The sequence below is a fragment of the Desmodus rotundus genome, chromosome 1, assembly GCF_022682495.2.
Source record: "Desmodus rotundus isolate HL8 chromosome 1, HLdesRot8A.1, whole genome shotgun sequence".
Lineage (NCBI taxonomy): Eukaryota > Metazoa > Chordata > Mammalia > Chiroptera > Phyllostomidae > Desmodus > Desmodus rotundus.
This window is the reverse complement of record NC_071387.1, coordinates 125,498,583-125,517,550: the sequence shown is the minus strand read 5'-3', so window position 1 is coordinate 125,517,550 and position 18,968 is coordinate 125,498,583. Positions and strand designations below refer to the sequence as shown.

Below are 18,968 nucleotides of genomic sequence, written 5' to 3'. Positions count from 1 at the left end.
TTAGGCTTCAGAATAACATAAAGCACTACCATCTCCTAAGCAACTCTTCAGTACCATTCACTGACTAACCCATTCGCCCCCAAAGGTCTGCTATTCCTAGCAATTATATAAATATTTACTTAATCCTATTTAATCTTTAAATACAGATATCTCAAATATAACATATCTAAAAAAGAACTCAATTACCCACTCTCCCCCAAAGTCAATTTTCCACTCAGCAGCCAGAACAATCTTTAAAAATCAGATGCTGTCATTCCGCAGCTCACTGGCTTCCCATCCCACACAGTATCTGACCTCCTTACGAAGACACAGGTCCTGTGTGCCCTGCCCTTGCCTGTGCTCCCTTGTCCCCTCCTACCACTCTTCCCGAGGCTCATTCTACCACCACGGGCCTCCTGGCAGTTACAGCACTCGAACATAGGACGTTACTCCTCAGGCCTTTGCGCCAGTTGTTTCCTTAGCAGTAGGGCTCACCCCTCACTTTGTTCAAGTTGCTATCAGGACGTTCTGGACAACCTACCTCAGGCAGTTCCTCTGTCCTATCACACTCGAATCCAGGTATCGGCAAACTGGGGCCTGTGGGCCAAAACTAGCCTGCTGCCTATTTTGGTAAATAAAGTTTTACCGGAGCACAGCCCCATCCATTTGGTCACATCTTATCTGTGGCCACTGTAACTCTGCAGTGGTGAAACTGAATGGGTCCAACAGAGACCATCTGGCTCACAGAGCCTAAAACATTAACAATGGGACCCTGCACAGAAAGTCTGTCCATCACCACTCTAACCTATTACCCTGACTTATTTTTCTTCGTACCTGAAATTATATCTCTTTTCCATTCACCTCTAGAACTAAGCTCCACAGTCAGGCACCCCTAGAACCCAAATATGAGTAGGTACTAAATGAATTCCTGGGAAGGAATTAACTGAGGACTCACTCGGTACCAAGCACCGTAGTAAGCTCTTCACATATATTACTGGGTTTAGTTATCGTAACAACGCTTTGGGATTGTTACGATTATTCATTTTACCAATAAGAAAACTGAGGTTTACAGAGTAAGTGGCCGGGCTAAGATTCAAACTCAGATTTATCTGATGACAAAGAACATATTTTTTATTGTACTACATTATAATCCTTTTAAAATTATTTTACGATTCTTTTAGAATTAGTCTTTCTATCCCAAAAAACAGAACATTTTCATTTATTCAAATTGTTCTGTTCCTTGTAAAGTTGCATAGTTTTCTTCAAATAAGCAATGAATCTTCTTATTAGGGTAGTAATTAGTATTTTTTAGTTTAGGTGGTAATTATAAACAAATTTTTTCAGTTGTATCTTCTATTTGGTTTTGCTATGTGAAAGCTATTTTTTAATAATTTTTGTGCATTTAACCACTTTGAATTCCTCTATTCTAAGAACCTATTAGTTGATTCTTTTGGGATTTCTAGCTACATAATCAAAATTTGAAAATAACAAAGTTTTCTAATGCATTCTAATCACTACATCAGGTACTTTCATTCTGTATGTCTATAACTTGGCCAAAAGTTTCAGAACAATATTAACTCATCATGGTCAGAGAGGGCTCTCTTGTCTTAATCACAGTTTTCCACTGAAATGTCTGTTTCTAAATGTTTCCCCTTCCATAAGACACTGGCTGTTAACGTTCTATCCTTCTATTTCCAGTTTTCAAAGATGATTATGACAAGCTCTTAATCTTATTGTCAGGAATAAATGTCTACTTTTATAAAATATCCACTAATGCCATAAGATTTTTCACCTTTGAACTAATAACATAATATAATAAGTCTAGATGTGGGTTTGCTAAAGAAGAATATCACCAAAAATTCAGTTCTGAAGAGTGTCAGTTGAAAATCTATTAGACAAATTCATGATCTGTCAACTCAGATATTGGCATCCACTGTGTCTTCAGAGTTGTAAGAATTCTGTATCATAAATCAGAATTTGGAAGTCAGCTGAAAACTGCAACTGTCAAGTAGGAAGCAATAATGATGAATAAATGACCATTTTAAGAATGTTCTTACCTTCTGAGGATCAAGCTTGCCCAGGACTACATCGATGAAATCTTCATCGGAAATCGTGATCGTTACATCAGCAGTGTCTTTTACAGGGCCTCGATACACTTTCCCAGCACCATTTTTTAGGTCAATAGCTGACGAAAATAAGAAAAAAAATGTGTGTCATATTTTCTTCAAAATATAAGAGTAAAATAAACCAACTAAAATGCAGACATTTTTACAGTTCCTAAGATAATGTACTGCTTATTCTACAATATATATTACCTGTCATTTAGAAAAAAAATTAAGTCCTTTATTTTTTGACATTTTCTTTTTATAAAGAAGTTCTTCAAAATAATCAAATCAATTTTTTCCCTCAAAGAAGCTTACACAATAGAACATTTTAAATGTGAATCAATGTAGAATAATGTAAGGAATAAGTTAGTGGAGGTTATATGTCAAGGCCATTAGGTTCAAATACTCTACAGTCAACAAAGGAAGCTGGATCTCAAACCAGCTGCGTGTTGCGGGAAGGGAATACACACTATAGTCACCTTTCAAATACCTGAATTCATCAAGCTAATCAACATACATTTTAAAAAATATTCTAATCAGTTTTGTTACACTTACGATTTTATAAAATATTTATTGCACTAATTGTTGTACATAAACTTTAAAGTTAGCTCCTTTTCTGTTAACTGTTTTTGACAGAAGAATTAAGTGTCCCAGAAACAGGCTGGGTACTAGAAACGCTATTAAAATTTTTCCTGCATTGCTCTCTGTATAACATTTATAGAGCTTTATGCCACAGTTACACTTCAGAAAGTTTTAATTACCTCAAATATGACTGAGACCAGTCATCTAGTAGTAAGCCCAATTCTACTCATCCAGCTTCGGCCTCTTGAAGGGGAGTTTTCTTGCCAGTGAAGGAGCTACAGTCACATCACTCTCTCTAAGAGTGTATAGGGGACTCCCAATTTAGGGTCAAGGAAAGGCTACGCGTACATAAGAAAAAACCAGAGTGCTTAACTACATCTTGCTTAGTCAAGCCTTGCTCCAGAGAGAAAATTAATCACTCTAACTCTCCACAGAGAAGAATACTGCCAACTAAACTAAAAACATAAGTTAACAATAATGGTTACCTTGGGGAGGGGAAAGGGAAAAGAGAAGGGAACTTCTTGACTTTGTATATTTGTTCATTCACTTCACTGTTTCTTCTTGGGGGTGTCACATGATACACAAGGTACTAGAAATGGAGCGTGAAGAGCAAAGGCTCTGTTCTTATTGACACTTAGATATTATGAATGTGTTTTCATGGATTCTCTGTAGAGTTAAAAAGAAAGAAAGGGAGAGCAACTGCAGCCGCAGCAGCAGAAGATGGACAAGCGGAAGGCCAGGCGACATTGGTCTTTATCTGGACTTTGCCCCTCTCACACACAGGCCCCCACCCCAGACTGGACAGCTTCTTCTTTCCAAAGATCACCTTTCACGTCTTTTCTATAAACACATGAGACACTCAGCTGGATCCCAGTCCTGACTGTGGAATCAACACTCTGATGATTTAGTTTACATCCAAGCTGAGAAACCCTAAAAAGGAAACTGGTGTGACTGCTAGGAGATACACCAGCCCAGGAACTAGCAGGTTTTAATGATCAGATCTTAGAAGAATGGCAGTTGCCCAAACTGTACATATTATTTCACATTCCGGCAAATTTCCAAGATCCAAAACAGATGAACTAGAGGTTAGATCATGCACAAAACCAAAGTGCATAATGGATGCTTGGATTTAGTCCAAATAGGTAGACTTAGCCCTACATAATTAGCTACAGTATACATTTTTAAAAAGCCAACTCACTTTATAACTTAACAATATTTAAGCAATAATGTATAGTATTTCTATAATCTTGCTATATAAATATAAAATCCAATTATGTTCCTATAATGGAAAAGATTATAAATATGTAAAAGGAAACCAAATTTCCTTTAGGAGAAAAATAAGCAAACTGCTCAATGCCAATGAGCTTAAATCTATCACCCCAAAGAAAACAAAATATGAAGCAGAGTAGCAAAGCTAACACTCTGAGTTCCAACTAATATTTCCATGAACGTGGTTTCTAATTCTGTCTCCAGCTGCGAACTCATCCCTACATTCCAGGCCCACAGCTCCCACAACCTAGTCCAGATCTCCGTCTGCTACAGTTGTGGCACCACAGCTCATCAAATCTTCCCTCCTCTTCATTTTTCACACTTGCAGTAACGGAGTCAACATCCTCAACCACCCAGGCTCAACACTTTGGTGTTAGCTGTCTCCTTTTTGTTCCTCCTGTTTCTCAGACAGTATTAGTAGCCAAGACAGTCGATTGTATCTTAGCAATAGATCCAGACAGGCTCTTTCCTCTCCGTCATTGCCAGCACTTTACTACCAGTCTTCCTTCCTTTTAACCTGAATTCAACAACCTGTGTTTCCTTAACTCCAGTACTATAAACTTCCCTGATGCACTGCCTCTAATACTGGTTTCTGTAAACCAAAACAAAAAAAATCCTGTCTTTTCAGATTTGTAATCCACAACCTGGCAGAGAACTTGGCACATACTAAACACTCAGGTATTTGTTGAATGAACCCACCCTCCCATCTGGGAGGGCCAACAGCAGCTCTCCCATGTCTCTCTTCACTTCCGTTCTACCAGAATTATCTGTGTATGTGAACAGGTCTCAATTCCTAATTTAAACTCCTTCAGGCCACATGTGTTTAAGAATCAGAATTTTTCAGATTTTAGGAAGAACATACTGTTCATAAAACATGTATTAAATATTATGAAAGACCTCCAAAGTCACAACACATTATCAACAAATACTTGACTTCCTCATCCTACATTGGACTAACTCACACTAGGTGAGATAAGGACAAGCAGCTGTAACGTCTAAGTTCACGTCAGGTTTTGACAACCAAAGAGTTATGAGAAAAAAAAAATCCATTTTTAGAATTTTTGGTTTCTGAAGTTGCAGATAAAAATAACTGTTTTAATTTTCAGGAGACTATTCTATAGGCCATACAAGCCCCTGATTCTTTAAGTTTCTTTATGCCTTCCTGTCATCTTTCATTTCCTCTTAATTTTTACTTGCCTAGAATAGAATGGGATCCAAAGGGTTTATTTACTAGGACAACTTTTGGCTGGTTTCAGAAATTAATAGTAACAAATATCATAGAATATACTGCTTACGTATAAAATGTCTCAATTGTATTATATTGTTCCTGAATATTTCACTCATGCTAAACAGAAAATACACGTCACTATCCATACAATAAACTTATTGTTTTCATAGAAGAAAAGGCACCAATTTCAGCACATTTTTAAAAAGGCAGGCATCTGATTCTATCTCAAACTGTGTTCCATAAGCTTTTAGCACTTACTCAACATTTACGGAATCCATACTTGAGGCTGGAAATAAATTATTTTTAAAAATATTTTTAATATATTTTGATTATGCTATTCCAGTTGTCCCATTCTTTTCTTCCCTTTATTCCCCTCCAGCCTGTACACCCCCTCCCACCATCATTCCCCCACTTTAGTTCATGTCTATGGATCATACAAGTTCTTTGTCTTCTCCATTTCCTATACTATTCTTAACTTCCCCGTCTATTTTGTACCTATCATTTATGCTTCTTATGCCCTGTACCTTTGCCCCCATTCTCCCTCCACCCACTCCCCGCTGATAACCCTCCAAGTGATCTCTATTTCTGTGATTCTGTTCCTGTTCTTGTTGTTTGCTTAGTTCGTTTTTGCTTTTGTTTTTGTTTTTTGTTTTGTTTTGTTTTGTTGTTAGGTTCGGTTGTTGATAGTTGTGAGTTTGTTGTCATTTTACTGTTCAAATTTTTGATCTTCTTCTTTTTCTTAGCTAAGTCCCTTTAACATTTCATATAATAAGGGCTTGGTGATGATGAACTCCTTTAACTTGACCTTATTTGGGAAGCACTTTATCTGCCTCTCCATTCTAAATGATAGCTTTCCTGGATAGAGTCATCTTAGATGTAGGTCCTTGCCTTTCATGACTTCAAATACTTCTTTGAGGCTGGAAATAAATTATTCTGAAGCTCTTTCTCAGTGTTAAACTCAGTGTTAAAGATCAAGTAGGAGGAGACATATAATTAGAAATGATCATAATACAGTAAGATGACTGTCATGAGCAACAGGCTCTGTTCAAAGGGAATTCAGGATTTACTTTTCCATCAGATGTCCATTTTTACCTTCCCAATCTAATCCAAGAATCTCTAGAAAATTAAAAAGCCAAAGGACCACCTTTATTCCAAAGGGTAAAACACCTGAAGCACAGGTTATCAAAAAAGGTGTTCAAACATGTCCAGGCACTCAATTACATTTTGGAGTAATAAAAAACACAGACAACAAAATCACTGTGTTCTTGATATTAAAATACATATTAACAGTGAAATAAAGCTTCTACTTTGACCTCATTTATGTAGGGAAGCACTATCATTGGATCATAATGTTTTGAATAATTCTACAATGATACTTCAAAACCAAAACAGTCTCCAGAGGTAGAAATGAGAAGGTACAAGTGAGCTTTCCAAGAAATGAGGCTTCTTTCCCCAAAATGTCCCACCAAGGCCCTCCTCTGATTTCTCATACCAAGGGCCTCCATCCCTCTGTTATACACACTCTCTTGGGCCACAGGAGAAAGGAAGGGCTCTCCAGCCTCTCTCAGATCACCTTAGCCCAGGGACGCAGAGGCCACATGGCTCTGGCTCAGGCAGCGCCCAGACGACCAGGACAGGCTCAGAGAGGCCTCACCTCAGAAGACACAGACAGGATTCCTCCTTCTCCACAGCCAAAACCAACCCTAACCCAGCACGGACACAGAACTTTACTGATTCTTTCTAGATTTAGACTAAGTTGGTTTTAGAAGACTCCCCGGTTCCCCACAACACACACACATTCTGCCCAGAGATGTGTTGTTGCTGTTGTTCGAAGGCAGGGTGAGGGAGAAAACAGGGAAGATGGGCACGGTCCACAGTCTTTGGTATGGAATGTGCCTTCCAAGCCACCGAACCCGAAACCCTTGGTTCCTAGGCTTGCTCAAGGCCAGTCACTTATGAAATTCCAGTGACAACGGAGCCCAGCCAAGGTAAACTGAGTAGCCTAGCCCTGTTCTCTATAACAAGGTTCCAGTCAGCCAAGATGTGAACAGCCTGGGACAACTCACAGCAATTTAACATATAAAATATTTGGTAATAAAGTGCTTAGCCAAACATTTTTAAAACTGCTTGCAAAAGAAAAGCACCTTAGGTATTCTCTAAATCAAAGCATTCAGTCATCTACTTCATGTCCATCAGGTGCCAAGATGCAAAACAGAGATGGCAATATGGGATCGCTTTCCAAAATACCATAAGCCAAAAGACCTAGACAGTTTCTGCTGCTGCCAGATACTGCGATTTAACTCAGTGACACAAAGACTGCAAGAAAACAACAAACAGAACTGAAAATAGTCGCACAGCTGAGAATCCAATGAAATAACAGGCAGCGGATAACCAAAGGTAACAGTGAATCCTTTCAGAGAAAGCTTTATGATCCAATTTCATTGTTAGCTTTGATAAATAAGCTTCTGAAGAAGAGATGATACAACAAAAACAAGCCACAAAGCATCAATAACAAGTACTTATTAACAGTGTTCCAATATTCCCATTTTCCAGGGGAATATAAAGAAAAAATCCTTCTTTAGGTTAATTCAAGGCAATTTTTAAATGTGAACACATTTTCTAGTATTATCTACAAGGAAAGTGTCACCAAGACCAGGGAAAAATCCTAGTTGGCTATTGAAACTGTATTGAAACTGTCTGCCAAGAGGGAGTCACTTGTATACTTCATAAATCCCTTCCAAGTTCCACTCTGCCAACAGTGACAGAGTTCCAGCACCTTTCCTTACTCTTATAGATCTCATTTCTCTTCTTCACCAGTATCTTCGAAAGTCCTGTGCTTCATATTTATAACTCAACTTCTAACACACTGTCATCCATTGGGAAAACATTGAATTCCATCATGGTTACATAGAAAGAAAAAAGGAAGGACAGAAAAGAGAAAGTGATGACCCCTACATATACAGTGTTAATCTATGCAGTTATGTAGGAAAATATTAAGACACTTTGAAATTTGGGGGACCAAATACATATTACATTTTTGCCTTCCTTTATACCCTTTCTAAATTAATATCCTATAAGCACAAATGTATTCTAGAAGAACAAACACCAAAATGTTAACTGTGGGTAGTAGGATTATACATCATTACCTTCTTCTTTATGCCTTTCTATACCAAATTTTATATAATGAACATATACTCCTTATGTTCATTATATAAAATGTTCATTTAATGTAACAGTTGCTGTTTCTTTATGTTCATTAAAGAAACAGCAACTGTTACATTAAAAAGGAAGTTGTTTATATTGAACCAAAATCAATTGAACAAAACTTCAAAATGTTTTTAGGAATATGTAACAGAAGGTTATTTCAAAAGTTTTAGCTGATTTAGAGATGTATTTTAATTTTTTGGTCTAAGTGAACATTTATAGTAACCTTCACTTGTAATGAAAAATAATCTGATTTTCAAGGCACTTAAATAGGCACCCTTAAATAACAATTTGATAACTAAGGTGATAATCCAAATTATTGTTTTGGTATAAAGAAAACAATTATAAAATTGTCAAAATATAATGACAAAACTATTTCATTTGCCCTGATGAACTTGCTTTATGTTTAAGAGAAATATGAAGAGAAGTTAAATTAACATACAGCTAGGATGACTGTTTAAAAGTACTATGATTCAGGTATTACAATAGAATCCTTAAAAGAGATATTTTCATTTTAATTGATTCCCTATATCTCTAAAAAACATAGATGTCTTTGGGTACCTTAAACCTGTTATTCCCATGAAAAATAACTGACCTATGAAGTAGGATTTACCTTTCAAAGACACAGGCTTGAATTGTAACAAGGATACTTTATCTCTGTTAACTAAGAGTTGCCTTAGAGTTTTACAAAGTCAGGGATATAACTTACTCCACTTAGCCGCAGTACTTCCACCTTTAGTGATGTGCCACTCAAATACTGCATTGGCTTTCTTTACCACCTCGTGCCCGATGTCCTTAAGACGGCGACCTATTTCCTCAAATACCAAAGTACTCTGAAGCTCCCCACCCTAGGCAAAGGAGAAAAATTAATGTTAAAAGTTAAGTAAAAATGAGTCAAGGGGAAAAATTATTACAAAATATATGTACCATAAGGTAATTATTTTTCAAAATCCGCGTATGAGTAAGGCAAATTAGTTTGTTTTTTTTTTAATACCAGGCTTCTTTCACATTTTCCTTACATTTATTCATATCATCCAGGATCTCAGCCCAAGATGGAGAGCAGATGACAGCTAGTCGGTGGGGGGAGATTAGGGGCGGAGGGATTGAGCGAGAAGGAAAAAGCACTCATGGACATGGACAACAGTGTGGTGATTGCTAGAGAGAGGGGGGATAAAAGGGACTAAGTGGTAATGGAAAAAAAATACAATAAAGATTACATGAAAAAAGAAATGGAACCTCAGCCCTCTAAATAAGAGGTTTTTACTTTTATCAGAATTCAGAAACAATAATTTAAAAATAAATTAGGAACTAAACAACCTATATCTTTAACTACCTTCAATAGGAAGATAATCTACTTCTGTGGTCCTATTTATTTATTTACAAAATAGGACTAAATTACATAAAAACTGAATTTCTTTCTAGCTCTAAAACTTCGTCAATTTTTGATCTTAGAGCCTTCTTAAGAGATTTTAATCTTCATTTAAGATCATAAAGTAAAGGTATGAAAACGTCAACATTACAAAGTTAGTATTTTATAAACAGAGAACATAAACGTGTGTATTAAAAGCCTCAACATGTTAACAGAGAATAACAAAATTGTTTTGATAAACAATATATCCTATTGTTTTATATTTATATATAAAGCTTCATACAAATCTTTAAATCATGAGAAGGTACAGGATGTTAACTTTCTCATTTATCTTTCTACAAAATATTGTTTGCTTGACATTTCTTTTTAAACAACTGATTTAAGTATGCTAAAACTAGAAAATTAATTATTTTTTCTTGAGAGACACCCTATCCCCTCCAAAAAGTTTTTAAAAAATTCCTGTTGTCCAAATATTCTTTTTATTGTAAGCAGTTTTGAATTAATGTCTTTTAGTTCAAGATTAAGAACCTTTCACAGTACTCAACTTTCTAAAGTAGCCTGAACATTCTTAAAGCAATCCTAACTGAAATTCAGAAATTAGGAAATGACCTGGATACCATTTTTATAACCTACCTCAGAAGGTGTCTTGGCTAAAACACCAGATGTCGGCACAAGATCCACATACGCATTTGAAATGACGACGTCTCCGGTTTCTTGGGTCTTATATGGGTACAGAAAGAAAAATAAACCAGTTCACTCTGATGATTCCAACGAAAACACATGTCACGTGTAACAGTATAAAGTAACTTAAATAAATTTACATTTTCCTCATATAAAAAAATCATCCAAATTAAACTAAAAGTTCTTAAGTTAAATGTCAAGATGAATAAAAATGAGGCCTTACTGATTTAATATAATTGTTATTAATACTAACTGTAGAATCAACTGTAGCTCTTTTAAAAAATATGTATGACCAGGTCCCTTCTCCAAAAATACCAGTTTAGATAACTCTGAGTGCAGCCGGAGCACTGGGGGACTTAAAAAAACACGACTATGTGTCTAATGGGGAGCCGGGGGGGAGGACTGCTGAATCCTTAACCAGAAAGCACGGCACCATATCCACATGAGGGGGTGGTAATCAAAGTACAATTCTTCTGTGAATATCGGACTTTTAAAGGTAATAATTCCAGTTCTTATTTCAAGTAGGAAGTGTACACAGCATAAACTAAACGCTAAAATAGCCTTTTATTAAAATATTCATTACAGGAACTCATATTCTAATTCCTAATACTTTATCTAAAATTATTTCAATGACTACTCTTTCATAAAATTATGGTCTTGCTATGAATGTACAGGAAAGTGTCTAAAAGTTAAGGTAGCACTTATTAAAACTCATTTTTAATGATCAAGATCACTATCCTTGGACTACATGCCATACTTCAGAAAAAAAGATCTTTCAAATAATTTGTTCATTTTATTTCAAGTTATATACAGTGAATGGAACTGAAAGAGACAATTTATAAACAAAATATACTTTAGTAAATTATTTTCTTATAATCAAGCCAAGCATATCATTTGGAACATTAGTTGAAGACATTCCTTAAAATGTAGTAGGAAGGAAAGAAGGAAGAAAGAAAGGAAGGGAGGAAGGGAGGAAGGAAGGGAGGAAGGGAGGGAGGAAAAGAGGGATGAAAGAAGGGAGGGAGGGAGGATACATAACTAATAGAAAAAGAGTACATCTAGTCACTGAGGGGAAAAACAGCAAATATACTGAAAAAAATAAGAAGAGGTGCTTAGAATTTATCAAAATGGGAATTCTGTATTATATTCAGATATTAAATTATCTCTCAAAACTAAGTTTGAATCAATGGAAATTATGTCTGTACTGTTCATTAATAGAATTGTGGGAAAACAAAAACTGTAATACAATCATGGTCCTAAACACTTGGAGTTCACAATCTTTTTCAAAAAATAAAACTTACACAAAAATAACTAAAAAATAAGAGGACTCCAGATTACGCAGCACAAACAATAATTGCGAGAAGATTTCAGAAAAAGCTAGTAAGTGTGTTTGTATGGGTGGAAAGAGAGTAGTAAGTAAGGGACTGCCTTAAGGGCAAGACAGAGCTTGAACTGAAGCCTAAAAAGACTGGAAGAATTTGAAAACTGAAATAAATAGAATGCATAAATTGAGCAGGCAAACAATACTGCAAGCAACAGGAAGCAATTAGGCGTAAGGTAAGGCAACCACAGAAGGAAGAGTTCTGCAAAGTTATTTATTTGTGAAAGAAATCATGACACAGTAAAAACATGCAGGGCCCTGGGGTCTAAGCTTTGAGCCAGGCAGACCTGGGTTTCTATCCCAGCTCCAGTCTTTCTGCGTGACCATGAGCAAGTTATTTAGAAGACCTGAACCTAGATTTTCTTATATTAAATGTAGAGTTTTATGCATATTATAGATAATGGCCTACTTATAGGTACTCACTAACTGGAAGCTGTTATTACTAGTGGTGGTGTTTAAACTGCTCAACACAAACCATCTATTGGGCTGGCCAGAAAATTCGTTTGTTTTTTTCTGTAAGATGGCTCTAGTAGCACTCAGTTGTCTTTAACTTCATTCGAAGCAATTTTGTTAGACTGTACTGTGACAGCTGTCATGGCAGCCTGCATTTAAAAAAACTTATCAAAATTAGTATGTAGCCATTTTAATATTAAATATGGAAGAAAATAAATAACATTTTCAGCATATTACGCTTCATTATTTCAAGAAAGGTAAAAACACAACTGAAATGCAAAAGTAGATTTGTGCAGTGTATGGAGAAGGTGCTGTGACTGATCGAACGTGTCAAAAAGTGGTTTGCCAGATTTAGTGCTAGAGATTTCTCACTGGACGATGCTCTACGGTTTGGTAGACCAGCTGAAGTTAACAGCAATCAAATAACATTATACCACGAGAGAGATAGCTGAAATACTCAAAACATCCAGATCAATAGTTATTGGTAAAAATGAAAAATGTGTCTTTTATTCTATGGAAAAACCCACACAGGCTTTTTGGCCAACCCAGTACGTAGTACAACATAAGGCCAAAAAGTATCAGCCTGGTAAACTGTGTTAACAAAAATGATCTTTAAAAAACTTACAAATAGCCCTGGCCAGGTAGCCCCGCTGGTTAGAGCATCGTCCCAATCAATATGCCAAAGTTGCAATATTCCCAGTCAGGGCACAAAGGAGAATCAACCACTGAATGCATAAATAAGTGAAACAAAATCGATGTTTCTTTCTCTCTCTCTAAAAAATCAATTTTTAAAAAACTTACAAATAAGAGGATGGTTGTATGTCCTTTTAGTATTTTACTGGAACACTGCTAACAGCCTCACCCAAAAATTACTTAACTCTAAAGGGAGATACATTTTATTTGTCCTATCACTTATAACTAGGCTCAGACTCTGTCACGTAAAATCTTAATTTGTGGATTTTTGTGTGATTAAGATGCACATGATTTCTGCTCAGTAGAAAACATAACCGTAAAGGGTATGGTTTTATTATTCCGTAGGACATTAACTGGTTTTGTCTCTAACTCAGGAAAATTATTTTAGAATGCCTTTCCTATTGGGCTGCATAAACACTGTTGTTCTAAGTCTCTTTTGAACCAGTTCTATCATCTTACTTGCTAGCTCCCTCATTAAGGAATTAAACAGGTTTTTTTGTTGTTTTCATTCAAATATCTCTGAGGGCCATGTCGCCAATGTGTGGAAGACTAGATCTGGCAACACGACTGCCTGCCTGAGCCGAAAGGCTGTGGCCAGATCTTCAGAACAGCTGTGCCACTGCTACACAGACTTCAACCAACTTACTGAAAGTAAAACCAAATAAAAACAAGGTACACAGACATCTTATTTCCAAATAAAAGTTGCCACTGATTATACAGTCTAGGTTTTGTCTCATATGCATAGTAATAAGCAAAAAATGTTAAGATGGAAAAAAATGATAGGATATAGTGAAGTAGGTAACAAAACATTCATACCTTTGTTTGGAAATGGATTCTATTTCCTTCCTTCCACATCTCAGTTTGTAGATTTTGTCCTGGATATACTGGTTTTGCAAAACGAACCTTTAAAAAAAATGAGTTTTGGGACTGGAATATTTTTAAATGAACTTTTCTACTTGTGAGGGAAAAAACTGGAAGGGAAGTTAAAGAGCACAACAAAAAAGAGAGGCTTAGATGTACTTAAATTTATAAAGGAATAAAAATAATATGATAATATGATAAAAATTAGTAGAGAAAGGATATAGCTGGCATAAGCTAATTCTTTGTCTTTTAAAGTACAGAGTCAATAAATAGTGTTTAATACTGACAGACCAAGAAACAGAAACATAATTATATTTAGTAGCACTGTGTAGGTAACCACCAAAACAAATTAAAGCAGTTAAAAGTGGTATCCACGAGGATGTAAGTAAGGAACATCATAAGGATTATAGTCATAATATTGTAATACAATGTATGGTGTCAGGAGGTGCTAGACTTATTGGGGTGATCGATCACTTTGTAAGTTATATAAATGTCTAATCAATCATGTTCTGTACACCTAAAACTAATATAAGATTGTATGTCAATTATAATTGAAAAATAAAACAAAAAGTTGGTACTAATTAAGTCTAGGGAATAAGGTCTGTGGTTGGTCTATAGAACATAACATTACACTTTTTATTTCATAAATTTCTATACTATGTTATTTGCTCCATGTAATGTTATTGAATAACCATAAAAATAGTTAAAATGAAAAGCATGAAAATAATCAGTATTATCAAAGGTAAGGCATCAGAAAAATGCCCTATGTGGAACAGAAGCTCAAAAGCTTTGGGAGCTATTTGACACTGTTATTTTTTTTAGTGTGTATCTCTTCCTTACACTTATGCAAAGACATTACCCAGAGACAATTTTCTTCGTAATTTATAAGGAAAACTTGAAACCACTCGAAATTACAAAAGCTAAATCAATATGCAACCATCATATTGATGTAGGTGTATGTTTATTAGAGCTCAAATGCAGTCACTTAACATTTTCAAGTACATGAAGGCAATTACAAAACAGTTAAAAATTTTTAAGGTAAATCTTAAGTTTCTGTTAAGGCATATATGCTGATATATGTATTCTCCTAGTTAATTTATAAACCAATCCAATTAGTGTGATACAATTATAACTGTGTATGATATCCTTCATGATAAATGTGTAATAGAGGTATTTTTAGCTACAAAAAGAAAATGTGCTAATTACCAAGTCAATGTAATAAAAATGTATATTACCTTAGTATAGTACCTATTTTAAAAGAAGTCACTAAAACTCCTTTTCGTCTCTAAAAATAAAAAACGAAATAACTAATGTTCAAATTATGCAGTAACATATGTGTACCTTAATTGCCTTGAATCTTGATGCATCGTTATCTGCAAAGTGCTGTAAAACATGCCTGGCAGAGAATCCAAATGTACATAATCCATGTAATATGGGCTTGTCGAAACCTAAAAATTGAGAGAGTTTAGCTAGATATGTATACATTTCATATTTAAAAACCAAGAATAATTAATTCAGGATTTCAAAATACACCTTTAAACTGCATTGGCATGAATTATACCTTCTATTTTAAGTAATAGGGAAAATATTCTAAAAATAATACTTCCTTGGTGAAAATTATAAAATAAAAAAAGAAAGGGAAAAAAAACAAGAATGTTAGAGATCTAGGAACACACAGCATTGTTTGGTTTAGTTCTGGTTGTAACCATGAAATCATCCATGGTGATTTCAATATCCGTGTATACAGATAATCTTTCCCTAATTTTTCAGTTTCTTGCTCTCGCCTCCAATGACCTTGGCCCTTCATGATATCAGACACTGACCCCCATAGTCCTATCCTAGACCTTACTTACACTAGCAGGAGTTTCCTTCTACTATAATCTCAATTTCGAGTACACCATTTTCTGAATACTATTTCCTACTTTTCCATATCCTTTGCATAAATACATTACTAGAGGGCTATTTTTTAAATGTTAAACTGCCAGTCATAAGTAGCAATGTCTTTAAGTCTTATTTAGATAACTGAGCTAATATTTTACATCAGTACCTATTGTTAGCAACTCACCTCCTAAGCTAGCAAAGTTAGGATCAATGTGTAATGGATTCCAGTCTCCACTGAGGCGGTACAAAGCAGCCTGTGCAGAAAGAATTATAAATGTAACTAGTATTCAGTGCTTTCTTAGAACACATTAAAAGAAAAACAGGAAACACAGCTGGTTATTTGTATACAAAATCCATTATAATGTACCTAATTGAAGCTTTGATTAAAAAATAACTATTTCTAACAACAAAAAGATTAACTGTAAATCAAATGTGTTTTTGTAACACCTGACACTGAAATTAGGTGAAGAGGACTCTCAAATAATAGGAAGGGGAGCTAAGAACTACATCTGGGGATAACCTGGCTACCACTGCCTAAGGAGAAATTCACAAAAAGAAATCCATCAATCTACTCTCATACAACAAACAACCAATGAATGCATGAATGGGGAGACCACAAATCTCTACCTCTCTCTCTCCTCCCGCCCCTCTCTCTTTGTAAAATCAATAAATTAAAAAAAATTAAGGTCTGTTTAAAAAAAACACAATTAAGATAAGGTACATGTTTATGGCTTCGTCTTACTAAACAAAATTGATGCCAACTTTTTTAATGGGGTGTTTTAAATTGAAGCTTGTAACACAATCTAGACTCATCAACGTCAATGCAAAAACTCCATACAAACTTTCATTCTTCTGGTACATTAAATCCTGAGCATCAGCTCATCCTGCAAGAAGTGAGACTGGTAGCTTCCCATTAAGATTAAATTTCTGCTTACTCCAGATTTTCGTATCACTTATTTACATAGATAAGACAAAATTAGCAGAAAGATATAAATAACAAGAAGGCACCATACTTCCTAGCACTTAAATAGGGCATTGTTCAAACTAGAGAATAATTTTCACTACCAAAGGGAAGAATTTCACAAAACAGCTGAGTATTTAATGTATCTGTATATTAACTTATAGGAGACCATTCTGCGTGGCGTGGGCCCAACTCCCACTGGGAAAGGCCAGTGGAAAGCGAGGTCCTGCACACAGGACCCATGCCCACAGATAGGTTTTCCAGTGAAGAATCTGGCCTGCATTGTACCTAGGCTGCTATGAGACTTGCTTTTTGCTAAAACTCCCTCACCCTGAATTGAGGTAGCAAATGTTACTGCAAATCTTTAAACCTTCCAAGGACAAGTGTAACCAGTTCAACCACTTTTCTCTTTACATTTGTAAATATCCTTCCTTTTTGATGTAATTAGCAACATCCTCTCTTTTGTTTTCTGTAACTGCCTAAAGCCAACCTGTGCATAGTAAATGAGGACCATCCTCCATGTAATGTGCCCAGAAAAGCAATAAAAGCCTGTCAAGGCAAGGGTTGGGACACTCTCCCCTTGAGAGAGAGGCCGTGCAGTCCCTTTTCCTCCACAGGACTCCACAGTCTGTGTGAATCTGTCCATTGCAGCCACAACACATGGATCCCGAGGGCCGGGATCCGCATCATTAACTTGACTCATTTGGGTTTATCTCTAGACTTCTTTCTTCCCTTATCAATTGCTGTGTTTATCTTCCCAGGACTATTAAAATGTTGTGTATAGAATAGCTATGTCAGTTACCTGACTTTCTTAATTTCTGTAATTATTTTATTATCCTTAATTATTATTCTTTTTAAATAAATTTTACTTACAGAAATTAACAGGAAAATATCATTTCCTTTTTAATATGGTTTGTACAATTTTTTAAATAAGCTCTTTCCCTTCCTCATTATCCTCATGTGATAGTTATGAAAATTATTCATTTTTTCAATAACTCAATATTTTTCCCTTTATATGTCTTCAAAAAATAAGTAAGTCCAATCGACTATTAAGATTCTGTATAACAAGGTCAAGATTAAAAAAGGGTCAATTAATCAAGAGAATGTAACATTCAAAAACATTTATTCACCTAAGAGAACAATCCCATTTACTATTTCAACACACAAAAAATAAGGTACATAGGAATAAATTTAACCAAGGAGATAAAATGCCTGTACTCAAAATTTTAGAACAGTGAAGAAAGAAATTTAGGAAGATACAAATAAGTGGAAGCATATACCATATTCATGGGTTAGAAGAATGAACATCATTAAAATGTTCATGCCACCCACAGCAATCTATAGATCCAATGCAATTCCTATTAAATACCAATGGTGTATTTCAAAGATCTAGAACCAATATTCCAAAAATTTATACGGAACCAAAAAAGACCCTGAACAGCCTCAGCAATCTGCCAAGAACCAAGCTGGAAGGATCAAAACACCTGATATCAAACTATACTATAAGTCCACTGTAATCAAAACAGCCTGGTACTGGCATAAGAATAAACACATAGATCAATGGACAGAACACAGCCCAGAAATAAACCCATGCCTTTATGGTCAATTAATATTTGACAGAGGAGGCAAGAGGATACAATGAAGTACAGAGAGTCTCTTCAATAAATGGAATTGGACTAGTGCATGCAAAAAAATGAAATTTACACCACACACTAGAATAAACACAAAGTGGATAAAAGACTTAATATAAGTCACAATACCATTAAAATTTTAGAGGAAAACATAGGCAATAAGATTTCAGATACCTTGCAAAGCAATATATTTGCCCATATATCTCATAGGGCAAGGGAAATGAAGAAATAAACAACTGGAATTATATCCAATTAAAAAGCTTTTGCACAGCTAAAGAAACCATCATCAAAATGGAAAGGGAACCGACTGTATGGGAGAACATATCTACCAATGATACATCAGATGAGGGCTTCACTTCCAAAATATGTTAAGAACTTATATGACTCAACACCAGCAAGACAAACAACCCAATTACAAAATAGGCAAGGGACCTGAATAGACATTTCTCCAAGGAGGACATACAGATGGCCAACAGACATATGAAAAGATGCTCAACATCACTAATTGTCAGAAAATACAAATTAAAATCACAACAAGATGTCACCACACCCCTGCCAGAATGGCTGTCATCAATAAATCAACAAACAAGTGCTGGTGAGGATGTGGAGAACAGGGAACCTTTTTGCACTGTTTTGGGAATGCAGACTGGTACAGCCCTGTGGAAAATAGTATGGTGTTTCCTCAAAAAA

The 18,968-nt window shown here is 35.5% G+C and overlaps 1 protein-coding gene across 1 annotated transcript in view; it reads right to left on the bottom strand.

Moving 5' to 3' along the window:
• The window catches only part of HSD17B4 (hydroxysteroid 17-beta dehydrogenase 4), an 82,627-nt gene that overhangs the window by 4,206 nt on the left and 59,453 nt on the right, over window positions 1-18,968 (bottom strand). The window contains exons 18-23 of the mRNA XM_024571702.4: window positions 15,871-15,940; window positions 15,147-15,253; window positions 13,761-13,847; window positions 10,370-10,456; window positions 9,077-9,215; window positions 2,037-2,164 (exon numbers count right to left, since the gene is read on the bottom strand). Coding sequence (XP_024427470.2) covers window positions 2,037-2,164; window positions 9,077-9,215; window positions 10,370-10,456; window positions 13,761-13,847; window positions 15,147-15,253; window positions 15,871-15,940 — 618 coding nt within the window. The remainder of the gene's footprint in view (window positions 1-2,036; window positions 2,165-9,076; window positions 9,216-10,369; window positions 10,457-13,760; window positions 13,848-15,146; window positions 15,254-15,870; window positions 15,941-18,968) is intronic.